This window comes from Symphalangus syndactylus, chromosome 8 (genome assembly GCF_028878055.3).
Source record: "Symphalangus syndactylus isolate Jambi chromosome 8, NHGRI_mSymSyn1-v2.1_pri, whole genome shotgun sequence".
Classification (NCBI taxonomy): Eukaryota; Metazoa; Chordata; class Mammalia; order Primates; family Hylobatidae; genus Symphalangus; species Symphalangus syndactylus.
Window position 1 is genome coordinate 106,580,159 of NC_072430.2, and position 26,611 is coordinate 106,606,769.

Below are 26,611 nucleotides of genomic sequence, written 5' to 3' on the forward strand. Positions count from 1 at the left end.
CAAAAGAGGTGTCATATATGGTGAAACTTGAATAACAAAGAGCCACATAAACATCTGAGAGAAAAATATTCCAGCAAGTAAACAGTAAATACAAAGGTCTGAAGAAAGAAATGAGACTGGCATGTTGGAAGAATAAAAGACAGTATGGACGGAATGAAGTGGACGAAGGGCAAAGAATACTTCCAGATGAAGTTAGGGATGTGGGCCAAGACCAGATCTAACATGAGGGCCTTGTTAGAAGAAAAAGCACAGAATCAAAGTCATCCGGGGCCAGGGGAATTTTCCCCCTTTACTCTCCTACAATAGTGATTATCATTGCATCTTTCTGATAATAAAAACTGAGGTATGTATTTCAATTGACTCTTTAAAAGCTAGGTCCTCTATAGTTGCTACATCATGAACTTCCCTTCCTTAGTGAAAGCAACTAATAATCGTCCCTCTTTAGAACCACCAAAGTAGAAGGGTAAAGAGGCACAACCCTGAAAACCATGTGATTCCAACGTTAACTGTAAATGCTTTTCCCCTTGATATTTGTCCACAACTTAAGCTGAATCTAAGATGATAAATACTCTTTAGGGGACCAAAAAGAGAAGGCAGCCAGTGCAACTCAATTTCAAGGTTGTCTACTAACCTTGAGTTCTTCCTTCTCTGGACTTTCCTCAGCTGTTAGGTGAATTACAAAATGGATCATTAGGAAAGCCCTGACTCCATTTCAAAATTATGTATTCCATGTACCATAGAAGCAGAATTAGCTTCCTAAATATTGAGACCACAGGCAAACTATTGTTTCAACTTTCCACATGAGAAGAAAACTGACGGTCATCCGAGGGAAATCTGGGCAATTTATAAGGCTAGTCCAAGTAGCTGAAAGCAGAAAACCAAATAACTAAAGGAATGAGGGGAAGAGCCTCACTCTACCAAGACTCAGGAGAATCTGATACTAACGGGCTCTATTTCATCTTCACTGTGTGACACTGGCCCAGGTACTTTAACTTCTCTGGCCCGTTTCCTCACCCCACCCCCCTTTTTTTGAGACAGAGTCTCACTCTGTTGCCCAGGCTGGAGTACAGTGGCACAATCTCGGCTTACTGCAACCTCCACCTCCCAGATTCAAGAGGTTTGTGCCTCAGCCTCCCAAGTAGCTGGGAGTACAGGCACGTGCCACCATGCTGGCTAGTTTTTATATTTGTATTTTTTATTTTTTTTATTTTCAAATCTTCAAAATAGTCTTTATTCTACATTTTTAGCATAAAAATTCCACAAGTTAACTGCACTACAGTGTAGAGAGAGACATACAATGCTGAACTTCCAGAACAGTCAATGGTACAAACATCACAGGTACAGAACTCACAATTTAGATGAACTGAAATTACAAGATAAAATAAAATCCAATTTCAGAAAACAAAAATCAAAACATTAAGGATCCCTGAAATATTCTTAACCTTAATGAGATTTCACTGGACTCAAGTCATTTTGTAGTGAGGCATTCACAATATGACCCTATTAACCCAGACCAGGAATTTGGGGGAGCCAAATGAGTGGCTGCATCAGACACTCTGACAAAAAAATGGTAACCAATTTTTGATCTGAAAACTCCTCTTAATTTGGCTCTAAACCATCAATCAGGCTTTTAAATGCATCTTCCTCCTTGCCCCTCATAACTTTTTTTTTTTGAGACGAAGTCTCCCTCTGTTGCCAGGCTGGAGTGCAGTGGCGCAATCTCGGCTCACTGCAACCTCTGCCTCCCGGGTTCAAGCGATTCTCCTGCCTCAGTTTCCTGAGTAGCTGGGATTACAGGCACATGCCACCACACCCGGCTAATTTTTGTATTTTTAGTAGAGATGGGGTTTCACCATGTTGGCCAGGATGGTCTCTATCTCTTGACCTCGTGATCCGCCCACCTCGGTCTCCCAAAGTGCTGGGATTACAGGTGTGAGCCACTGCACCCAGCCACCTCTCATATTTTAAACTAACTGTTGTTCACAGTACAGTCTGCACGATATCTTTGTTCAAACATAGCTCAGTTTTTCTGGCACCAAAATAAATTTGGGTTAGGTTCGTGTATGCAGAGACAACCTATGAGGAGGTCCCAAAAGGCACCCTCCACTTTTGCCTGAGGAAATACGAAAGCAGAAGTAATGGGATCTGTGCTTGGGGCACAGAGGGGGTTTCAGAGGATCCTTATGAAAGAAGAGTTAAAAGATGACAAGTGGGGAGAAGTGCAAGGAAAGAAGGAAATTGACTGGCTTTCGGTCCTGCACCATTGATTCAATGGAGACTGGCGGGAGGAAATGGAAGACTAGGGTTGGAGATGGGATGGGTGGGGCAAGGGATGTAAAGGAAAAGGCACACACTAATGCATTCCATTTATAACAAGTAATGTAAATCAAAGACTTAAAGGAGATTAAAGACCAATCAGAATAATTTTGGAACTTTTTTTTTTTTTTTTTTTTTTTTTTTTTTTTTGTGACGGAGTTTCGCTCTTGTTGCCCAGGCTGGAGTGCAATGGTGCGATCTCGGCTCACCGCAACCTCCACCTGCCAGGTTCAAGCAATTCTCCTGCCTCAGCCTCCCGAGTAGCTGGGATTACAGGCATGTGCCACTATGCCCGGCTAAGTTTGTATTTTTAGTAGAGACGGGGTTTCTCCATGTTGGTCAGGCTTGTCTCGAACTCCTGACCTCAGGTGATCCGCCAGCCTCAGCTTCCCAAAGTGCTGGGATTACAGGCGTGAGCCACCACGCCTGGCCGTAATTTGGCAACTTTAATTCTTAGGAAGATCAGAGTTCCCTCCAAACCTAATTTGATGTTTTATTACTAACAGCAAAGACCAGTATGGCACAGTATTACTCCAGAGAAATTAAAGGAAGATCCTTAGGGCAGCTTCACCCACATTCATTTTATGAATGGATACCTCCCCTACCTCAAAATGCTTTAGCGAGGTACTGCTACCATTACATGGTTCCTTATTAAATTTGAAAAGTGCCTGAAAGTTAGGGCACCAGAAAGACATCCCAACAACATGTGTCTAAACTGCAACTTCAGGTCAATATGACCACAGCAGTTACATTGTGAGAAGTGCTAAAGGTATGTGATGTCTTTCCCGGCACAAAGGTGGCCTTGGTTCCTCACCAGATGGTGTAGCCACCATCTGATTCACCCATGAAGAAGCTCCCCTTCCACTGAGTTATGAGGACATTGGCTCCCTGCATGACTGCAAGCTGAGCAGCACTGGGAGGGCATCCAGGAGGTGGACGAGGAATGTTGCCAGCAGTAGCCCCAGCTCCAAATCTGGCACCTGCATCATACCCTCCTTCCACCAGCACTGTGGAGCCAGATGGATAGATAGGACCCACTGGATAATAAGCCATGGGGATTGTGGAACCTAAAGACCCAACAGCCACAGACTGGGCCATGGGAAGATAGAGAGAGGCTCCAAGAAATGCGGCTGACGTGGGGACTGTGGCAGCGCCTGGGTGCACAAAGCTTGGATGATAGAGCTCTGAGTAGGCAGTTGGAGCATCAGTATAGGGTGGAACCTGAGAAAGATACAAGGTCTAAGGGTATACTGGATTCCCAGGAGGCTGCACAGGCTAGGTTGGCTGTGTTGGATATTGACCTTTGCTGTTCGTGGTGGCTGCTGGTCCGGTTCGTCTCAGCGTCGGGGACGGTTATCTTTTCCGTCCTTTTCCTGTTCAGAGCCACTTCGTGTCACGTGACAGTCCATCCGTCTAGCATCACCCAAAGCCTGAGTGGCGCTGCCGGCGCAGTTTTTGTATTTTTAGTAGAGACGGGGTTTCACCATGTTGCTCAGGCTGATCTCAAACACCTGGCCTATCTGCCCGCCTCTACCTCCCAAAGTGCTGGGATTACAGGCATGAGCCACTGCACCTGGCCCGTTTCCTCATCTCTTAAATGAGGGAGTCCTTTCCAGCAGTATAAGAACTGTGAATTACGCCTTTCCTTTTACTTTTCCAGTAGGAGGCTCATGGTACTCCAAAACTTGTATGTAAATTTACTAAATGAAGAGTATGATCTTCCTCTAAAATCCAAGATCAACAGCCTGAAGTCTAACTGATAATTATTCAAATCTAAAGTTATCTTGCTGGCTTATAAGGGCAATTTCTAGGGTGCTTAATCATTATTGGAATTGGGGTGGGGTTGTCTCCTTAGGCAAAAAGCTGCTTTGGAGAAACATCTTCATTTCTATCAAGAACTCCATAAGGAAGCCAGTGGCCTGCAGTGGACACAGAACATTTCCAGACCATGGGTTTACTCTTATTTCCAGTTCCTACAAATACCTAGGCCTTAAGGTTAGAAGAAAACTAAAAAGTAAGTTGGGACGTGGTGAAAGAAAAGGAGAAACTTCCCTTTATAATAAAGTTCTAGGGGCCAGGCACGGTGGCTCATGCATGTAATCCCAGCACTTTGAGAGGCTGAGGCAGGAGGCTTGCTTGAGGCCAGGAGTTTGAGACCATCCTAGGCAACATAGTGGAAACCCCATCTTTATATAAAAAAAAAAATTTTAATTAGCCAGGCATGGTGGGGTGTGCCTCTAATCCCAGCTACTCAGGAGGCTGAAGCAGGAGGATCGCTTGAGCCTAAGACTTCCAGGCTGCACTGAGCTATGATGGTGCCACTGTACTGCAGCCTGGGTGACAGAGTGGGACCCTGTCTCGTAAGAAAAAAAAAAAAAGTTCCATTCTGAGCCCAGTTAGTTCCATTTGATCTGGTTAACCTCAACCCACACCTAAGATACTCTCTCCTCTGGAACCTCCATTTCCACCACCCCTCCACAACTCATACACATTATTCAACCCAGTTGAACTCTTCATTCACCTAAATCCTTTATGTTCTCCAGAACCACGTAAATCCAGAAGCCTTGGTGCCTAAAACTGCCCATAATTTCAGTCTGAAACTCTAGCATGGTCTTAGGATAGTCAAAGTATTTCATTTCAGTCAATGTATCTGAAAGAGTTGTAGATAAATGAAAATTTTGTAATGCAAATAATTTTGAATTAGCTCAGAGAAATTTATATATTCAAATATATATTAAGAATTTTATTATACATCTCTCTATAAAGCAAAACCACAACCATTTCACCCTAAGAATCTAAAACATAATGTCTATTTAGAACAATGCATATTTGCAATCACTTGATAAATGTTCATTTCAGCAAAATCAGCTGTTTTATGAGGCCATTCTCACATCCCCAAAGTATAGATTCTAGAGCTGCACTGCTGAGTGCATAGCACCAGCTGCATGTAGCTATTTAAACTTGTTAAAACATTCTTTAGTCACAACACCCCCATTTCAAGTGCTCAATGGTCATGTGTGGTTACCGGCTACAGTATTGGAAAGCACAGATGTAGAATATTTCCATGACAGGAAGTTCTATTGGGCAGCATTATTCTAGAGCACTGAACATTAATAAATCTTGAGTTTTAGCCCCTGTGCCCTGAAGAATTAACCACCCACAAAATTTCCCCAGTTGAAAAAATTACATTGACTCTACCAGGATGTGGAGTCTCGCTGTGTCGCCCAGGCTGGAGTGCAGTGACACAATCTCAGCTCACTGCAAGCTTCGCCTCCCGGGTTCACGCCATTCTCCTGCCTCACCTTCCCGAGTAGCTGAGACTACAGGCTTTAAACTTTTAAGTTTGTTGTTGTTGTTTTGAGATGGAGTCTCGCTCTGTCGCCAGGCTGGAGTGCAGTGGTGCGATCTCGGCTCACTGCAACCTCCGCCTCCCGGGTTCAAGCGGTTCTCCTGCCTCAGCCTCCCAAGTAGCTGGGATAACAGGCACACTCTACCACGCCCAGCTAATTTTTGTATTTTTAGTAGAGACAGGGTTTCACCATGTTGGCCAGGCTGGTCTCGATCTCCTGACCTCGTGATCCGCCCGCCTCGGCCTCCCAAAGTGCTGGGATTACAGGCGTGAGCCACCGCGCCCGGCTGTTAGTTTGCTTTAGTAAGCAGAAAACACTTTCAAAGATACATGTGAATGACAGCTGCTATTTTTCTTGTAGCTGATTCAAAGTACTCATTATAAAGTTGTTTTTTTTTTTTTTTGAGACGGAGTCTTGCTCTGTCACCCAGGCTGGAGTGCAGTGGGGCGATCTCAGCTCACTGCAAGCTCCGCCTCCTGGGTTCCCGCCATTCTCCTGCCTCAGCCTCCCAAGTAGCTGGGACTACAGGTGCCCACCACCATGCCTGGCTAATTTTTTATATTTTTAGTAGAGACGGGGTCTCACCGTGTTAGCCAGGATGGTCTCGATCTCCTGACCTTGTGATCCGCCTACCTCGGCCTCCCAGAGTGCTGGGATTACAGGCGTAAGCCACCGCGCCTGGCATTTTTTTTTTTTTTTGACAGGGTCTCACTCTGTTGTCCAAACTAGAGTGCAGTGGCGCAATCACAGCTCACTGCAGCCTTGACCTCCTGGGCTCAAAAGATCCTCCCACCTCAGCCTCCCAAGTAGCTGGGACTACAGGCACGTACCACCACACTTGGCTAATTTGTATATTTTTAGTACAGACGGGGTTTCATCATGATGCTCAGGCTGGTCTCAAAATCCTGGGCTCGAGTTATCTGCCCACCTCAGCCTTCCAAAGAGCTGGGGTTATAGGCACAAGCTGCTGTGCCTGGCCCAGAATGAGACTTGATTAGATATTTATCTTTAACATCTCTTTTAATATTTAATAAAATATCCTTTTAACAAAATGGATGAAGAAAGATATTTTTAGCATACAAGTTATATAAAAGAATGTTATTTAAATCCAGAGCATCTGAACCTGAATTTTTTCACAAATTTCTTTTGGCCCTACTCTATACTTCACCGTCCACAGATGAAAAGCTTAATATTTGCAAGTAATCCCCTCCAATTCCTCATTAATGTTTGTAAGGTATTTGCTTTCTACAGAAATTACACCTTTACAACCCAGAAATCCAACTTATTTGTATTCTGTATTGCTGTTATTAGATGTGCTTAGATTTGATACTTATTTTAACTCCTTGTTTTCTGTAAAAATTAAATAGAAATAAAACAGTCAAACACTAGATAGTATCAGTCATACTGAACTTAAATATGTCATATAAACGTTTTCTCAAGCTTGTGGACCCTACCTGGACATTCATTCATTCAATCAATTCATTCACTACTACTTAATCAGATAAGAAAGGAGCATCTCAAATAATTCAACCCACAACAGAACAAACACTTGAGGATAACATCCTTGTGGGGGAAATTACCATTGCTGACTTTATTTTCTCCCTTCTGTTACAGATTTAGGATGCTGTAGTCAAGCACCAGATAAGAGTGACTTCACTAAATGTTATTCAAGGTCCCTTCAGAAATCTGATAATCTGTTGAAATTTTTGTTGTGAAATGCCTATTTTATCAGCACTGCTAATCAGATAAGCACACATTTAAGTTAACCATAGCAGAGTGCAATGCATTTAGAAAAATCCAAAAAGCTAAAAACAAGAAAATTACTTCCCCGGTAGCTAAGTCCCACCAAAATCCTAAGCGTCTTCAGACATTCAGAAACGCAAACAAAATTAAGATACCAAACTATAGATTCACACAGTTCAAATACCCAATCAGATCTGTTATTCAATCTTGACAGAAATATGCAACTCATGAGGATTTTCTTAAAATGGGCCTACTTCCTAGTCACTGTTTAATGAATATAATGATAAATATCAGGTGACAATCTAAAAGCTCTTATACCATACAAATAATTTTTCAGTTAGGGTCAAACATAAGAATTATAAGATCAAGCCAATCAATCTCTTTCTCAAACGGTGACTTGAGTAGGTATGTAAGCTATAATAGTTTATAAAATGCATTCAAAATGGGTTTTATTTGGTCTTCTCAAGTAGTTAGATGACATTCTATTTGAGATAACATGAAACTGGACTGTATGTATGCATAGATGTAGTAAATTCTGTGATTCATTAGCATTAAAAGTTAAGCCCTCTAATAGGAACAAACTAATCTGATATTTTAGTTTTACACAAAATTTAAATATTTAAGATAAAAAGAAATAAGGCTGGGCCAGGCACGGTGGCTCACGCCTGTAATTCCCCAGCACTTTGGGAGGCCAAGGCAGGCAGATCACAAGGTTAAGCGATCGAGACCATCCTGGCCAACATGGTGAAACCCCATCTCTACTAAAAATATAAAAATTAGGTGGCACACGCCTATAGTCCCAGCTACTCGGGAGGCTGAGGCAGAAGAATCACTTGAACCCGGGAGGCAGAGGTTGCAGGGAGCCAAGATCACACCACTATACTCCAGCCTGTGTGACAGAGTGAGACTCCGTCTCAAAAAAAAAAAAGATATAAAGAAATAAAAGGAAAACATAAAATATACCAAACCTTACCATTTTGTACCTTGTTAAAGGAAGAACTGAAATTATCAATAAAAATCCATTAAGAATTTTTGGCATGCCCATTTATTCAACATGATTAGGTAACTGTATCATATATATGCACCATACAGGAATATCAAGTTTTTAAAAAAACAGAACACTGAGTATTTAAAAGGTATTGTGGCCTTAATTAAATCCTTGATTCAGAAGGCACTTCAGTAACTTTCAGTGCTTCAAAGTCATTAACATCATCACTGTATAGTAATGAAGAAAAAATTTGTACCATGTGCAATTTCCAGTATTTATGCAAGAAAAACTTATTTTAGGCATTTTTTTCTTTCTATACAATTAAAATAAAATAAGCATTAGTACGATTTTTACAAATATTGTTTATTTTAATGAAGCTGGTACAGACAATGTCCATTTAAAACCCATATCCCAGGCCAAAAAGTACAAATAAAATCAAAAAGAGCAGTGTTCTGTTGTATTCATTTCTGCATGTATAGCTTTATTAATTGCTAATGAAAATTAGAACTTTTCTGGGATCTTCTGACAAGATTTTTAAAAAATCTTAAAATGCCTTTTCTTCAGTGAAGCCATCTTTGGAGTTAGTCATTACTCTCACCTTATCTGTCATCTTGACTTCAACCTGATATTCCTCTTCTTTTGGTCCAGACCCTCAAATTTTAAAAGTAGCTTCAAGTTAAGGAAAGGTCATTTTTCCACAGTTCAGTTCTCTGAAAAACTTCCATCTCCCACTGAAAGTCACAGTCCAGGAGTGAAGTAATCACATGCTAGAACATCAGGGCCAATTGGAAAGTCATTATGAACACTTGCATTGGTCGATCTTATTTATCACCACAAGCCTGAAAATGCAATGTCCTGAAAAAGATGGCCTCTCTGTGCACACGTAATTTTTAAAAAGGAGAGGATAATATGAAGGGGACTGAGGCTTGATCACCAAAAATCAGCACAATGAAAACAAACAATAATGAATAATGAGCACTAGAATTCAAATTACCAGATGTTTCAAAGAGATGGGGTGCCAGTTTTCAATTCCGTTTTGAACACCACATTACAAAAGAACTATTTTTAAAAATAAAAAAGGATTGAGGGAAAAGAAAAAAAATAAAAAGAATATCTAAACTGTTGAATGACCCCCCGTTTGTTCCTGATAAACTTCAATCACATCTTCTTCCTCCATTCCCAGCTGTAAGAGGAAAGAAAAATGTTAGTAGAATATAAAAGCAGTTTTTAAATTGACTACAATTATGTGGCCACTAATTTAAAAGCGCAAAGAGATCCAAATGTGACCCATACTTACACTCCTCTAACATTAAGAATCCTGTGTTCTTTAATCTAAAGAATATAGAGGTGTCTTTCCTTCTGATTCTGTGTATCGAGTTATTCATCTTACTTTCCTGAGTCAATTTCACTTCCCAGTTTATTCGCTATATAAAACTGAAGTGTTTTTGACAGCCATGTTAAAGAACTTTTAAATCTAATGAAACATGTATTTAATAGTTTAAATGATAGTTTAATAGGATATATCTAATTTGGTTTTTTTTTTTTTTTTTTTTTTTGAGACAGGGTCTGATTATATTGCCCAGGCTGGAGTACAGTGGCACAATCTCAGCTCACTGCAACCTCAGCCTCCTGGGCTCAACCTCAGCTCACTGCAACCTCAGCATCCTGGGCTCAACCAATCCTCCTACCTCAGCCTCCCAAGTAGCTAGCACTACAAGCGTGCACCACCATACCTGGCTACTTTTTCTATTTTTAGTAGAGATGGGGTTTCGCCATGTTGCCCAAGCTGGTCTCAACTCCTGACCTGCAGTGATCCAGCCCGCCTCAGCCTCCCAAAGTGCTGGGATTGCAGGCGTGGGCCACTATGCCTGACCAAAAAGTTTTAAATTTTATAGGTAACATTTTTGTGCAGAATTTTAAATATGAAAATTAAGTATGTTAAGAAATCTAAACATAACACATGTGAATTTAGGATTTTAAAGTGATCAGAATGGCTCTAGTAGTGTTAAGCTATCTTGGTCGTGGAACATACTTGAATATTTAAATAATTATTAAACATGCTTTTAGGCCAGGTGCAGTGGGTCACACCTGTAATCTCAGCACTTTAGGAGGCTGGGGGGGCGGTGGATCACCTGAGGTCAGGAGTTCGAGACCAGCCTGACCAGCATGGTGAAACCTCGTCTCTACTAAAAATACAAAATTAGCCAGGCGTGGTGGTGCATGCCTGTAATCCCAGCTACTCAGGAGGCTGAGGCAGGAGGCTCGCTTGAACCCGGGAGGCAGAGGTTGCAGTGAGCAGAGATCGAGCCATTGCACTCCAGCCTGGGCAACAAGAGCAAAACTCCATCTCAAAAAAAAAAAAAAAAAAAAAAAAGAATGCTTTTAAAACAATTTTCATTGCCCATATAGCATGGTAAATACTGCAAGGAATAAAATTCCAAATGTTATTAGAAACCTTCAAAACAGGAAGACAGCATGAGTCCTTGAGCTATAAAGAATATAAAGCTACAAACTTCAAGAAGTACATTAATAGAGACAAGTGAACAACAGCACAGGAGGGTCACTCCCTAAAGACCTACTCTCTCCCACTGCCCCAACATTCCTCTGAAAAGATAATCTCTTAATTACAAGGAATGTGTAAGGCATGTGTCAGTAAAATGTATTAGGTATCTACTGTACGGTCCCAGAGATTTTGCCAAGTTAAAGGAAAGTAAAAGATGAGTTTGGAACTTCTTACTGTGCCAGAAAGTAAGGAAGTGTTCAAGAAGGTGGTGGACACTAAACCTAAGGGGAATATTTGATGAGAAAGGGGATATTCACATAGTTTCAAAGTGTGTCCCCTCAAATTACTTAATTGTAACAGGAAAAGCAGTTAACTACAAAGTTTAAAAAAAAAAAAAAAGACAACACTTCAACTAAGTGATCAAAGCCTGGGCACATAGGGAGACTCCATCTCTACAAAAAATTTAAAAGTTAGCAGAGCATGGTGGCACATGCCTGTAATCCCAGCTATTCAGGAGGCTGATAGTGATAGTCAGGATTGCTTGAGCCCAGGAGTTTGTGGCTGCAGTGAGCTATGACTACATTCTAGTAGTCATACTAGAAAAACATACTTTTTTTTTTTTTTTTTTTTTGAGACAAGGGACTCCTTGCTCTGTTATCCAGGCTCGTCTCGAACTCTTGGGCTCACTCAAGTGATCCTCCCGCTTCAGCCTCCCAAGCAGCTAGGACTATAGGCATGCACCACCAATCCCAGCTATCAAATTCTGCACAATGTTATTTTATTTTATTTACTTTATTTATTTTTGAGACAGGTTCTCACTCTGTCACCTAGGCTGGAGAACAGTGACATGACCAGGGCTCACTGCAGCCTCGACCTCCTGGGCTCAAGTGATCCTTCCACCTCAGCCCCCCCAAGTACCTGGGACTACAAGCATGCACCACTAAGCCTAGTTAATTTTTTTTTCTGTTTTTTTGAGACGGAGTCTTGCTCTGTTGCCCAGGCTGGAGTGCAGTGGCGTGATCTCGGCTCACTGCAACCTCCGCCTCCCGGGTTCAAGCAATTCTTCTGCCTCAGCCTCCCGAGTAGCTGGGACTACAGGTGCGTACCACCACGCCCGGCTAATTTTTGTATTTTTAGTAGAGACGGGGTTTCACCATACTGGCCAGGCTGGTCTTGAACTCCTGACCTCGTGATCTGCCCACCTCGGCCTCCCAAAGTGCTGGGATTACAAGCATAAGCCACTGCACCTGGCCAATTTTTTTTATTTTTAGTAGAGACGGGTTTTCGTCATGTTGCCCAGGCTGGTCTCGAACTCCAGGACTCAAGCAATCCACCCACTTTGGCCTCCCAAAGTGCTAGGATTACAAGTATAAGCCACCGTGCCTGGCCCAAATGCTGTGCAATTTTAATTGGTGAATCTAAGGAACAGGTATACAGAAGAGTATTATACTATTCTCACAATTCAGTAAGTTTGAAATGTTTTCAAAATAAAAAATTAATAACCCTATATTGTTCCCACTAACAGAAACATCAGTAATGTTACTCTGTGTATGAAGGGAATCTATGTATATAGATACACACACACATACACACACACACACACACACACACACACTACTTTGAGATATCTCTATAGAGGGAAGATGGGTGGAATATAAAAGCAAAGCAAACCGCTCATAGAATAAAAAAATCAAATGAAGACAGAGAAGCATAAAAAAATAGGATAAAACAAGATGACAGAGCCAAATATATTAATATACACTATGCTTCTGTATTAACATTCTCAAAATAGGTCAAAAATCAAAATCCAGCCATTAATGTTACCATCACCATGAAAGCATACCAGAAATTTACCAAATTTGAGGAACATTTGTCTATCTTCAAAAAGGATGTAGCATGTGCCCTATGACAATTTCAGTACTCATTTTGTTTCTACCGCCCTTTTTATTGGCACTTTTGAAGGCACTATAGGGGAAGTTCAACCCAAAACATTATTTCTTCTCTCCGACAAACGATATGCCATTTAAATCAGAGAATATTCAAGAAAAGGGCAGTTTAATACCAGTGAACCAAACTGCTCAAAGGAGAATTTAAATTTTTTCTTGACTCAGGAAAAAAGTATACTCACTTCTTTTGGAGTATGATTATCAGCAATTCTCTGACCCTCAAAGAGAAACCTGAGTGAATTCATTGGAACGCCCTAAAAAGGTAAAGATAATAATAATAATACATACACACACAAATCTTAGAAAACATAATGGTAACTTTGATGCACAAAAAGCAAGCATGAAAGCCTTAGAACACTACACAGAAAATAAAATTAGACAAGCTAATTCAATCATAAATACTATATACTGAGTAGCAACTATTTGCAAGGCCCTCCCTGTACCAATTCTTTACACACATAATCATAAGTGTTAAACACAATAACCCTGGAAGGTAGGTATTACCACCTTATCTTCATGTTACAGCTAGGGAACCTAAGGCTTGGAGCTAGCCAAGAATTTAAGCCCAAACCTGTTTCTAAGCTTGTGCTCTTGACCACTACTCGATTCACTTTGCCCTAAATCTGTAAGCTAGCATAAAAAATCAGATCAGAAACTGGATGAGCACCCTCACTAGATTCCAACTACACTGGCAAAATTGGTTTTAAACAGATTACATCATAAAATTTGGTTAAGCACAAATGGCTAGCTAGCTAATCCACCATAAACCTAGATGGCATAGATAGCACCATAAATATTACAAAATATATTAGTATACATTTTTCTAATCACTCTTCAACAAAAATAGCTGAAAGGGGAGAGACGGCTCACTTGAGGTCAGGAGTTTGAGACCAGCCTGGCCAACATAATGAAACTCCGTCTCTACTAAAAATACAAAAATTACGGGGCAAGCGCGGTGGTTCAGCCTGTAATCCCAGCACTCTGGGAGGCCGAGGCGGGTGGGTCACTTGAGGTCAGGAGTTCAAGACCAGCCTGGCCAACATGGTGAAACCCCATCTCTACCAAAAATACAACAATTAGCCTGGCAAGGTGGCACGTGCCTGTAATCCCAGCTACTCGGGAGGCTGAGACAGGAGAATCACTTGAACCCGGGAGGTGGAGGTTGCAGTGAGCCAAGGTCGTGTCACTGCACTCCAACCTGGGCGACAGAGGAAGACCCTGTCTAAAAAAAAAAATAAATAAAAATACAAAAAAAATAAAAATACGAAAATTAGCCAGGCCTGGTGGCAGGTGCCTGTAATCCCAGCTACTCGGGAGACTGAGGCATGGGAATCGCTTGAGTCCAGGAGGTGGAGGTTGCAGTGAGCTAAGACAGCACCACCGCACTCCAGCCTAGGTGACAGAGTGAGACTCTGTCTCAAAAAAAAAAAAAATCAATTCCCTGGCCTATAGATGGGGGTTGTAAAGACTATATGAATTTTCTTCAGAGTTACGAAAATTAAATGACAATAAATCTTTTTTTTTTTTTTTTTTTTTTTTTTGAGACAGATTCTCACTCTGCCACCCAGGCTGGAGTGCAACGGCGTGATCTCGGCTCGTTGCAACCTCCGCCTCCTGGGTTCAAACGATTCTTCTGCCTCAGCCTCCCGAGTAACTGGGATTACAGGCATGCGCCACCATGCCCAGCTAATTTTTGTATTTTTAGTAGAGACAGGGGTTTCACCATGTTGGTCAGGCTGGTCTTGAACTCCTGACCTCATGATCCGCCTGCCTCAGCCTCCCAAAGTGCTGGGATTAGAGGCGTGAGCCATTATGCCTGGCCAACAATGTATCTTAAATACCTAGGGCACAGTACACATAATTGAGATTTCAATAAATGTTTCTTTCCCCTGATGAATTTCATCTCAATTTTAACACCCGAAGTTATTACAAATGTGAAGTAGTTGAACCCCAATTAATGAGATTTTATTAAGTTAAACAATTAAAATCTACAAAAACAGAAGAGACAAAAATCCTTATTGTTTTACTTATCCTAACACCTAGTTTCTCTTTCTTATAATAAGTTTTATGTTAGTTACAAATTTAAACTGTTAAAAGCAAACCTTCTAAAAATGAAATCTACAGGCCAGGCACAGTGGCTCAAATCTGTAATCCCAGCACTTTGGGAGGCCAAGGCAGGCGGATCACGAGGTCAAGAGTTCGAGACCAGCCTGACCAACATAGTGAAACCCCGCCACTACTACAAATACAAAAATTAGCAGGGCGTGGTGGTGCATGCCTGTAATCCCAGCTACTCGGGAGACTGAGGCAGGAGAATCGCTTGAACCAGGGAGTCGCAGGTTGCAGTGAGCTGAGATCGCACCACTGCATTCCAGCCTGGACAACAGAGTTAAGACTCCATCTCAAAGAAATAAATAAATAAATGAAGATAAAATGTACAATACCTGAGTTAATATTATATAATATAATTCTTTTTTTTTTCTTTTTTCTTTTTCTTTTTGAGATGGAGTCTTGCTCTGTCACCCAGGCTGGAGTGCAGTGGCATGATCTGGGCTCACTGCAACCTCTGCCTCCCAGATTCAAGTGATTCTCCTGCCTCAGCCTCCCGACTAGCTGGGAATTACAGGCATGCGCCACCATGCCTGGCTAATTTTTGCACTTTTAGTAGAGACAATGTTTTGCCATGTTGGCCAGGCTGGTCTTGAACTCCTGCCCTCAGGTGATTGGCCCGCCTCAGCCTCCCAAAGTGCTGGGATTACAGGCATGAGCCACTGCGCCCGGCCTATAATTTAATTTAATAGACTGATTAAACATATATTTCTTGCTTATTAAATCATAATTTCACTTAAAATATATCTTGGTTGTCTCATATTAATTCCAATTACATTTATTTTCAAAACCTATTTTATAAGGCCAGGCGTGGTGGCTCACGCCTGTAATCCCAGTACTTGGGGAGGCCGAGGTGGGTGAATCACCTGAGGTTGGGAGCTCGGAGACCAGCCTGACCAACATGGAGAATCCCCACCTCTACTAAAAATACAAAATTAGCCGGGAGTGGTAATGCATGCCTGTAATCCCAGCTACTCGGTAGGCTGAGGCAGGAGAATCACTTGAACTCAGGAGACGGAGGTTGCGGTGAGCAGAGATCATGCCATTGCACTCCAGCCTGGGCAACAAGAGCAAACTCCATCTCCAAAAAAAAAAAAAAAAAAGAGATAATATATTAATACTACTACTACTTAAATTTAACATATGGCTCAACACTCATGATTAGAAGTACAAAAAAAATTCACAGTAATCACCAAAAAATTACTTGCCTTTCTTGCTATATATACTGGTAAGCCATCAAGACAGAAATATTCATTTGAGCTCTCTTTACAATTCTGAGTTACTTTTCAAACTAGTTCCCATCTTATGAATTCAAACTTTAAAACGGGCCACAAGACAAAAAAAAAGCAATTAAGCAGGGTACAAGAAATGATAGAGTGTTTTCCTTGAGTTGCTAATGGTAAAAATAATAAAACAGGATTTTTCTTTTGACAATCTTCTATAAAAAAAAGAAATTAATGACAAAGCATTGTACTTAATACCAAAATGGACAAACCTGTCTTTGACAGTATGATTCTTTGAGTTTCTTGAGATGTGTTGTCATTTTCACTTTGAAGTGAATCTCACTGCTATCCTAAGGAGATAAAAGAGAAAAAAATTATCCCTCTTTCTATAATCATTTGCTTTACTTGAACCAAACTACTTAATTACACACATAGTGCAAATAGAAACATAAACCTTGTAACCTGTATTTTTCCACCACAATATTCTTTTTAGCATTCTTAACAGGTTTTCTTAAAACACTGTAATCATCCTCAAAGTTACTGTATGCCCATTACAAAAGAAACTGAGTAAAACAAAGTTAATCAGTCTTGAGTGTTAAAATTATCAGTATAAGTAAAAGCCTAAGTAAATGCATTCCTTTGGCCGGGCGCGGTGGCTCACGCCTGTAATCCCAGCACTTTGGGAGGCCGAGGCGGGTGGATCACGAGGTCAGGAGATCGAGACCATCCTGGCTAACACGGTGAAACCCCGTCTCTACTAAAAATACAAAAAAAAATTAGCCGGGCGAGGTGGCAGGCGCCTGTAGTCCCAGCTACGCGGGAGGCTGAGGCAGGAGAATGGCGCGAACCCCGGGGGGCGGAGCCTGCAGTAAACCGAGATCGCGCCACTGCACTCCAGCCTGGGTGAAAGAGCGAGACTCCGTCTCAAAAAAAAATAAATAAATAAATAAATGCATTCCTTTATTTGCCATTCTATTGTCAAAATAAAAGATGAACTATCACATCTTTTATTTATCCCAATAGCAACTCAAAACAAAAAGTCTGTCCCCCCCAAGTGAAGTGTCACTGAAGGTGGTCGCCTAGGAGAAAAGCAATTAATTATACAATAATTAATTGTATAAAATTCAATTTTATACAATAAGAGACTGAGAAATTTATTCCTGCCATAAAAAAATCACCACATGGGGCTGAGCGCAGTGGCTCACACCTGTAATCCCAGCACTTTGGGAGGCCAAGGCAGGCGGATCACAAGGTCAGGAGTTCAAGACCAGCCTGGCCAGTATAGTGAAACCCTGTCTCTACTAAAAATACAAAAATTAGCCAGGCATGGTAGCACACACCTGTAGTCCCAGCTACTCAGGAGGCTGAGGCAGAAGAATTGCTTAAACCCAGGAGGTGGAGGTTGCAGTGAGCCAAGAACGCGCCACTGCACTCCAGCCTGGGCAACAGAGCAGGACTCCATCTCAAGAAACAAAAAAATCACCACATGGAATCTGGTTTCTCTCACATGAGTAAAATGAGTAAGAACCTGAGTTAGTCAAACTGATTTGTGGGACCAAAAATTCTTTTATTCTGCTCAGATTGTGAAACAAACTATCAGCCAACCATCAGAAAAAAATACTGTTACTTGCATAATGTAAAATTTCAAAGCCAAACTTCATGACTATATATCACATTCACAAATGTGTATTTGCAGAAGCTGCACATTTACAGTATTTTTCTCGTGACTGTAACTGTGAAGAAATAAAATTATCTTCACATAGATCATTTCATAAACAGATAAAATTCTACAGCAAATCTCATGCTATACATTAAAATCAATTCCAGGCTGGGTATGATGGCTCATGCCTGTAATCCCAACACTTTGGGAGGGCAAAGCAGGCGATCATTTGAGTTCAGGAGTTCAAGACCAGCCTGACCAACATGGTGAAATGCCATTTCTACTAAAAATACAAAAAAATTAGCCAGGCGCGGTGGCGCATGCCTGTAATCCCAGCTACTCGGGAGGGTGAAGGAGGAGAATCGCTTGAACCCAGGAGGCGGAGGCTGCAGTGAACCGAGATCTCACCACTGTACTCCAGCCTGGGCAACAGAGTGAGACTCCATCTCAAAAAAAAAAAAAAAAAAAAAAAAAAAAAAATCACTTCCAGATGAATTAAAGAGCTAACATTAAAATTTTTTTGGCCAGGTGCAGTGGCTCACTCCTGTAATCCCAACACTTTGGGAGGTCAAGCCGGGTAGATCATGAGGTCAGGAGTTCAAGATCAGCCTGGCCAACATAAGGAAACCCTATCTCTACTAAAAATATAAAAAATTAGCCAGGTGTGGTGACAGTTGCATGTAAGCCCAACTACTCGGGAGGCTGAGGCAGGAGAATTGCTTGAACCCGGGAAGTGGATGTTGCAGTGAGCCGGAAGTACCACTGCACTCCAGCCTGCGTGACAGAACAAGGCTCCGCATCAAAAAAAAAAAAAAAAAAACCTCAATATTTTCCCCTCAAGGGAGAATTTTTTTCCCCTAATTTTGGCCTTGGGATGCCCTATTGCAAAGCATGATTTTAACCTAGAAACCATAAAAAAAAAGAGGTGGATAAATTTGACTTAATAAAAACATAAAACGTCTGTATAGTAAAAGATGCCGTAAACAAAAGTTAAGACATACTGGAGGAAATATTCATAACATGTAACAGACAAAGAAAATGAAGACAATATTTTTAAAAATCCCACAAATTAATAATTCTTAAAAAGATATTCCATGGCATATGGACACATAGATCAATGGCATAAAATTGAAAGCCAAGAAATGAACCCTTATATCTATAGTCAATTTTTTGACAAGGATACCAGAACAATTCAGTGAGAAAAGGACAGTCTTTTCAACTAATGGTCTGGGACAAACACCCATAAAAAATTATTCAAAATGATGAAAGATTTAAATGTAAGAGCTAAAACTATAAATAAAACCATAAAACTTTTTTTTTTTTTTTGAGACAGGGTCTCACTCTGTCACCCAGACTGGAGTACAGTCACGTGATCACAGCTCACCGCAGCCTTGACCTCCCAGGCTCAAGTGATTCTCCCCACTCAGCCTCCTGAGTAGCTGGGACTACAGGCATGTGCCACCATGCCCTACTAATTTTTTATACTTTTTGTAGAGATGGGGTTTCGCCATGTTGCCCAGGCTGGTCTCCAGCTCCTGAGCTCAAGCAATCTGCCCACCTTGGCCTCCCAAAGTGCTGAGATTACAGGTGTGAGCCATTGTGCCCAGCCTTAAAACTCTTAAACCACAAGCGTAAACCTTTGTGACCCTGGATTAGGCAATGGTTTCTTAGATAAATTACAAGCAACAAAAGAAAAAACAGATGAACTTAATTCACCAAAATTAAAAACTTTACACTGCAAAGAATAAAACCAAGAAAGTGAAAAGATAACTCAAAGATAGGAGAAAATCTATGCAAATCATATATATGATAAAAGTCTAATACCTAGAAAAAAGACATATTACCACTCAACAATAAAAAGACAACTAACCCGCCGGGCGCGGTGGCTCAAGCCTGTAATCCCAGCACTTTGGGAGGCCGAGGCGGGTGGATCACGAGGTCAGGAGATCGAGACCATCCTGGCTAACACAGTGAAACTCCGTCTCTACTAAAAAAATACAAAAAATTAGCCGGGCGTGTTGGCGGGCGCCTGTGGTCCCAGCTACTCGGGAGGCTGAGGCAGGAGAATGGCGTGAACCCAGGAGGTGGAGGTTGTGGTGAGCCGAGATCGCGCCACTGCACTCCAGCCTGGGGGACAGAGAAAGACTCCGTCTCAAAAAAAAAAAAAAAAAAAAAAAAAAAGACAACTAACCCAATTTAAAAATGGGCAAAAGATCTAAAGATCTTCATTTTTCCAAAGAAGATGTACTAATGGCCAATAAGTACATAAAAAAATGCTTGGCATCATTAGCCATCAGGAAAGAGCAAGTTCAAACCACAGTGAGATACCACTTCACATCCACTAGGATTATAACCAAAAATATGGATAATTACAAGTGTTGACCAGAATGTGGAAAAACTGAAACGCTCATATGTTGCTGCTAGGAATGTAAGATGGTAGGACCACTGCTGAAAACAGTTCGGCAGTTCCTCAAAAAGTAAAACATACAGCTGCATACCAGACCCAGCAATTCCACTCCTAGGTATATATCCAAGGGAGCTGAAAACATATGTCCACACAAAAACACACATGAATGTTCACAGGAACATTATTAATAGTAGCCAAAATATGGAGACAAACTAAATATCAACTGATAAATGGAAAACAAAATATATTCTACCCATACAATGGAACAGAATTCAGCCATTAAAAGGAATATAGTAACGATACATGCTACAGCATGAATGAACCTTGAAAACATGCTAAAAGAAAGAAGCCAGGCCAGCCATAGTGGCTCACACCTACAATCCCAGCACTTCAGGCCAAAGTGGGAGAATCACTTAAGCCCAAGAGTTCAAGACCAGCCTGAGCAACAGAGCGAGACCCCTGGAGAGGGAGAGAGGGATGGGGGGGGTGGAGGGAGGGGAAGAGGAGCAGGGAAGCAAGGAAGAAAAGAAGAAACAAACCAGAATAAAAAGCCACATATCAAAGCTAGGCATGGTGGCTCATGCCTGTAATCCCAACACTTTGGGAGGCCGAGGTAGGCGGATCATCTGAGGTCAAGAGTTTGAGACCAGCCTGGCCAACATGGCAAAACCCCATCTCTACTAAAAATACAAAAATTAGCTGGGCATGGTGGTGCATACCTGAAATCCCAGCTACTCAGGAGGCTATGGCAGGAGGATCGCTTGAACCCAGGAGGTGGAGGTCGCAGTGAGTTGAGATCAGGCCACTGCACTCCAGCCTGGGCGACAGAGCAAGACTCCATCTCAAAAAAAAAAAAAAAAAAAAGATACAGACTAGAGTCTAGGGAGATAGGGGGCCAGAAAAGGGAAAAGGGTCAGGAAAAGGGCTGATAAACCTTTTACTTAAGGTTGGCCCTAGCCTTATCACTTAATAGTATTCACTGTATTTGCCCCTGAAGCACACTAACCAAGAAAACATTCCTATTTGGAAAAATTAAGATGATCTAAAACTGCCTGGCAGAGTAATTTAAAAAACAGTATCGGCCTCTTCTACCTCTAACAGATGCATACACTGTAAATTAAAATGCATATAGTCATTTTAAAATAATTTGCCTTAAATAATTTTTTTTCCTGTCAAAAAGTACTCACATTGAAGGGGAGTCAAATGAGAAAAACAATGAAACTCACCTGTCCAATGACTTTGAGTTTAATATATTCACCTTCCTTCTTATCCCCCAAGTCCTCAGTTGAAGGTTTTGCCTCCTGAAAGAAAATTAAATTTCAATATAAAAGTTCCTACATACTATTTTAATTACTCACTTATGAGTATCCATTACTTTCATTCAGGGTGCAAAATCTGCACCTGAGAATACAAACAGCATTTCTTTTCCATGCCAGTCAATTAAGAAAAAAAGATCCTAAGTCAATTACTGTCCCAAACACCATTCACTAGAAATCAAGAGAGGGGCCTCTTTTATTATAATACCCCACAGTAATGGTCTAAAACTTTACCACACATCAAAATCACCTGAAGGACATGTTAAACAAACTGCTGGGCCCAAGCCCCAGTTTCTTATTCAGCACATCTGTAGTAGGGATGAGAATCTGTTTCTAACAAATTACCAGGTGGTACCGATGCTGCTGGCCAGAGAACAACTTGGAAACAACTGCCCTACAGCCAACTCTTTCTTACCAACACAGAGGGAGTTCATCCTCCATGAATTTTTAGACAAACATTCTGAATCCAAGATTATCTTCTCACAGCCTATCATGAAGAGTTTACTTTAACTACAAAACTGTACTAAGAAATGTAAATTAATCATATTAGCATAAGCAAGGCTATTATTTATTTTTATTTATTTATTTTTTTTTTTTGAGACACAGTTTCGCTCTTGTTGCCCAGGCTGGAGTGCAGTGGCGCAATCTCGGCTCACTGTAAGCTCCGCCTCCCGGGTTCACGCCATTCTCCTGCCTCAGCCTCCCGAGTAGCTGGGACTACAGGCATGCACCACCACACCCGGCTAATTTTGTATTTTTAGTAGAGATGGGGTTTCTCCATGTTGGTCAGGCTGGTCTCAAACTACTGACCTCAGGTGATCCACCTGCCTTGGCCTCCCAAAGTGCTGGGACTACAGGCGTGAGCCACAGTGCCCAGCCAAGCAAGGCTATTTAGAAAGGAAAATCAAATAAGAAAGTATTAGCCTAATGTACTCTGGAGTCAAAACAAATCAGTTTTATATAATCAATTATTTTAGACTATCCAAAGTATAATGCTTAAGTTTTTTGTTTGTTTGTTTTTTTGAGACGGAGTCTCGCTCTCAGCCTCTCCGAGTAGCTGGGACTACAGGCGCCCGCCACCACGCCCAGCTAATTTTTTGTATTTTTAGTAGAGACGGGGTTTCACCGTGGTCTCGATCACCTGACCTCGTGATTCGCCCGCCTCGGCCTTCCAAAGTGCTGGGATTACAAGCATGAGCCACCGCACCCGGCCAATGCTTAAGTTTAAAGGAGAAGACAAAAATAGGAAGACAAGATACTTGAGAGGCTGTGGCAGTAGTCCAGCCTGGACAACATAGCAAGACCTCATCTCTTTAAAGCAAAAAAAAAAAAATAAAACGATCACAAAAAGTTACAAAACAATTTCAAATAAAGAGATACTGAAACGAAAATGAGGTTAACAGAATAAATTAGTTACAACAACTTCACCATGAAGTATCTCAAGAATAAGCAAATCATTTTTAGTAACGGGGGTACCTTGGAAAATTTCATGAATACTGTAGTAAAAAAGTAGCTTTTTTTCTCTATGTGCTACACCTTAGTTTGGCCACCAAATTACCCACTTATTTAGATATATACCTTATTATTTGTAATAATTTCAAGCAGTTAATCCATATTTGATAAGAATAACCATAACCATTACCTGTGTATCTCATGCCAGTAACTTAAAAAATTCTTTAACATTCAAGAATTAAAAGAACATATTAAACTAGAAGCAGCTTTTAACTTTAAAATACAGGCTAGAGTCTAGGGAAATGCTTAGATTACAGAACTGATGTCATTAGTATGAATCCTTGCCTGTTTTTCATTCTGCAGTGCTTTTAACATTTGCTGACTACTGACTATTACGGCAGCAGGCAAAATTAACCTTCTTTAGTGAGACAGTATTTCACCTGAAAACTAGAAGACTGTCTTCAAATATAGTCTCTCCACATTTCTATGAATTTATATTTATAGTAAACAGCTGCTTCTTCCTCTAAGTATCTGGAAGGCAAAGAGCTTATTCCATGCAGTGAAGGGCAATAAACAGCAACCAAGCCCTGAGTCCTCTGTAACTGGAAAGAAAGGAGGCCTTAAGAAGCTTTAAGTTAGCACAAAGGACAGCCCCCTCCCCTAGAAGCAATATATAAGCACAACAGGAGTGGCTTTGCTCCTGTGTCTCCTAGACAGGGTAGCTATAGCGGCTACTCAGCACAAAAGAATTCTTCCCCTCCTCCCCTCCATCATCCTCAGTGCTTCAGAATTCTCCGAAAGTCCAGCTTCTCCAATCCTATAACTACTCAGATCAAAAAGCATAAATACCTTCCAGTACTTTAGGGTCTATAACCTAACTCTATAGCATAGCATGACATTCTCTGATTCCACCATCAAGCTCAATTCTCATTTTTCTCTCATCATTCACTTAACAAACCCAAAGATTCTGTTCAATTGGACTATTTACTGTTCCCCGAATATGTCCATTAATATTACTTCAACTTCAGCCCTTTGCGGCCCTAGTTTCATTTACCTGGAATATATATATATATATATATCCTCTCTCAGCTTCTCTTGAAATCACCTCAAGGATATCTACCTCACACATGAACTGAAGTCCAGTATTTTTTTTTTTTTTTGAGACAGATTTTTGCTCTTGTTGCCCAGGCTGGAATGCAATGGCACAATCTTGGTTCACTGCAACCTCTGCCTCCAGGGTTCAAGCCATTCTCCTGCCTCAGCCTCCCAAGTAGCTGGGATTACAGGAGTGTGCCACCACGCCCAGCTAATTTTTGTATTTTCAGTAGAGACGGGGTTTCCCTATGTTGGCCAGGCTGGTCTCGAACTCCTGACCTCAGGTGATCCACCCACCTTGGCTTCCCAAAGTGCTGGGATTATAGGCTTGAGCCACTACGCCCGGCCTGCTTTTTTTTATTCTTTTCTGTGACAGAGTCTCGCTCTGTCACCCAGGCTGGAGTGCAGTGGCACAATCTCGGCTCACTGCAACCTCTGACTCCCAGGTTCAAGCAATTTTCTCATCCCTCAACCACCTGAATAGCTGGGATTACAGGCATGCATCACTACGCCCAGCAATTTTTTGTGTGTGTATTTTTAGTAGAGACAGGGTTTCATCACATTGGCCCAGGTTGGTCTTGAACTCCTGGCCTCAAATGATCTGCCCACCTTGGCCTACCAAAGTGCTGGGATTACAGGCGTGAGCCACCATGTCAGGCCAAGTCCAGGATTTTTTAAAACTCGTCTATGAACCACAGCACTCTCCCAACCTTCCAAATGATATTAATATCTTCCTTTAATGCTCCTACTTGCAATTTATTCATATATTTTATGGCATTTATTTTCAACTTAAAAATACTCTCCCTTAACCTTACTTCTCTAGTTGTTTTTCTCACCTTTTTTGTTTTGTTTTTTTTTTGTGGTGGTGGTTGTTGTTTTGAGATGGAGTCTTGCTCTGTTGCTCAGGCTGGAGTGCAGTGGTGCGATCTCGGCTCACTGCAACCTCTACCTCCCAGATTCAAGCGATTCTCCTGCCTCAGCCTCCTGAGTAGCTGGGATTACAGGTGCATGCCACCACATCCAGCTAATTTTTTGTATTTTTAGTAGAGACGGGATTTCACCATGTTGGCTAGGCTAGTCTCAAACTCCTCACCTCAAGTGATCCGCCAGCCTTGGACTCCCAAAGTGCTGGGATTACAGGCGTGAGCCACCACGCCCAGCCAGTTCTCACCTTTTTTCAAAATCAAACTTCTTAAAGAGTATTCAGCTGTAATGTGGTTTATGCCCCCACCATTCCACTTAACACTCTCCTCACCAATGGTTAGCAGGTGGATTCTTTATTGCTAAATCCAATGTACACTTTCAAATCTCATCTGTAACTCTCTCAAACAACAAACACTGAGTTTTACCTTGAAAACTCTCCACCTTTGGCTGCCAAGATTAGGTTCTCTCCTCATTTCTGTAATTTCCTTCAATGCTGGGTTTCATCTGAATTCTGTGTCTTCAATCCTCTGCTTTTCTGTCTCCCTGGTGACCCGTGATTCCAACTAGTTCTCAGATACTAATACCTCGGCCGGGCGCGATGGCTCACGCCTGTAATCCCAGCACTTTGGGAGGCGGAGGCGGGCGGATCAGGAGATCGAGACCATCCTGGCTAACACGGTGAAACCCCATCTCTACTAAAAATACAAAGAGCCGGGCGTAGTGGTGGGCACCTGTAATCCCAGCTACTCTGGAGGCTGAGGCAGGAGAATGGCGTGAACCCGGGAGGTGGAGCCTGCAGTGAGCTATGATTGCACCACTGCATTCCAGCCTGGGCAACTGAGCAAGACTCCGTCTAAAAAAAAAAAAAAAAAAAAACCAGATACTAATAACTCAACTATTCCTTCTAACCTCTATGAGTTTCACACTCATTTATCCAAGTGCCTGAATATATCCTTGGATACTTCAGTGTGAAAGTGTCCCAAACCAAATCATTATCTCTAACTCTTTTGTCAGTTTTAACTCCTCTTTCTAAAAATCAAAATCAAAACAAATTATAATTCTTCCTGGATTCCCAATTACAATAAATGGTTACCATACAATCAGCTGCCAACAATAGAAATTCTGGGGTCATCTTTGGCTCCTCTTCTGCTTTTAAACATTAAACTTCATACTTAACATCACTCATCATTCTGACAATTCTGTGTCTTTTTTTGTTTTGTTTTAGAGACAGGGTCTCACTATGTTGCCCAGGCTGGTCTTGAACTCCTGGGTTCAAGCAATCCTCCCATCTCAGCCTCCCAAAGTGCTGGAATTACAGGCATGAGCCATGACAATTCTATTTCTTACTAGCTCTCAAGCCCATCCCATTCTCTCCTTTCCACTGCTTTAGTTCAGCCACTCATTGATGCTTATTAACATCCCTGCAACAACATAACTGGCCTGGTGCAGTGGCTCACACCCATAATCCTGGCACTTTGGGAGGCCAAGGTGGATCACTTGAGGCCAGGAGTTTGAGACCAGCCTAGGCAACATGGTGAAACCCTGTCGCTACAAGAAATACAAAAATTAGCCAGATGTG

At 41.5% G+C, this 26,611-nt stretch overlaps 2 protein-coding genes and 1 pseudogene across 6 annotated transcripts in view; 1 reads left to right on the plus strand and 2 right to left on the minus strand.

The window, feature by feature from the left end:
* KIAA2012 (KIAA2012 ortholog) overlaps positions 1-7,765 on the plus strand; it is a 134,697-nt gene extending 126,932 nt beyond the window's left edge. For 2 of the 3 annotated variants that reach the window (XM_063644890.1, XM_055290233.2), the window contains exons 23-24: positions 4,172-4,330; positions 7,281-7,765. In XM_063644890.1, the coding sequence (XP_063500960.1) occupies positions 4,172-4,310 (139 nt within the window). In that variant the 3' untranslated portion in view covers positions 4,311-4,330; positions 7,281-7,765. Of the gene's footprint in view, positions 1-4,171; positions 4,409-7,280 lie in introns of those variants that run through there. The other variant, XM_055290232.2, reaches the window with a different exon arrangement.
* Positions 1,850-3,725, minus strand: LOC129487325 (DAZ-associated protein 2-like; annotated as a pseudogene).
* Positions 7,766-8,739: 974 nt separating the features above from the next.
* Positions 8,740-26,611, minus strand: part of SUMO1 (small ubiquitin like modifier 1) — a 35,110-nt gene continuing 17,238 nt past the window's right edge. The window contains exons 1-5 of one of the 3 annotated variants that reach the window (XM_063644995.1): positions 26,210-26,218; positions 21,472-21,546; positions 16,451-16,528; positions 13,029-13,100; positions 8,740-9,580 (exon numbers count right to left, since the gene is read on the minus strand). In XM_063644995.1, the coding sequence (XP_063501065.1) occupies positions 9,512-9,580; positions 13,029-13,100; positions 16,451-16,528; positions 21,472-21,546; positions 26,210-26,218 (303 nt within the window). In that variant the 3' untranslated portion in view covers positions 8,740-9,511. Of the gene's footprint in view, positions 9,581-13,028; positions 13,101-16,450; positions 16,529-21,471; positions 21,547-26,209; positions 26,219-26,611 lie in introns of those variants that run through there. The other 2 variants (XM_055290240.2, XM_055290241.2) reach the window with 2 other exon arrangements.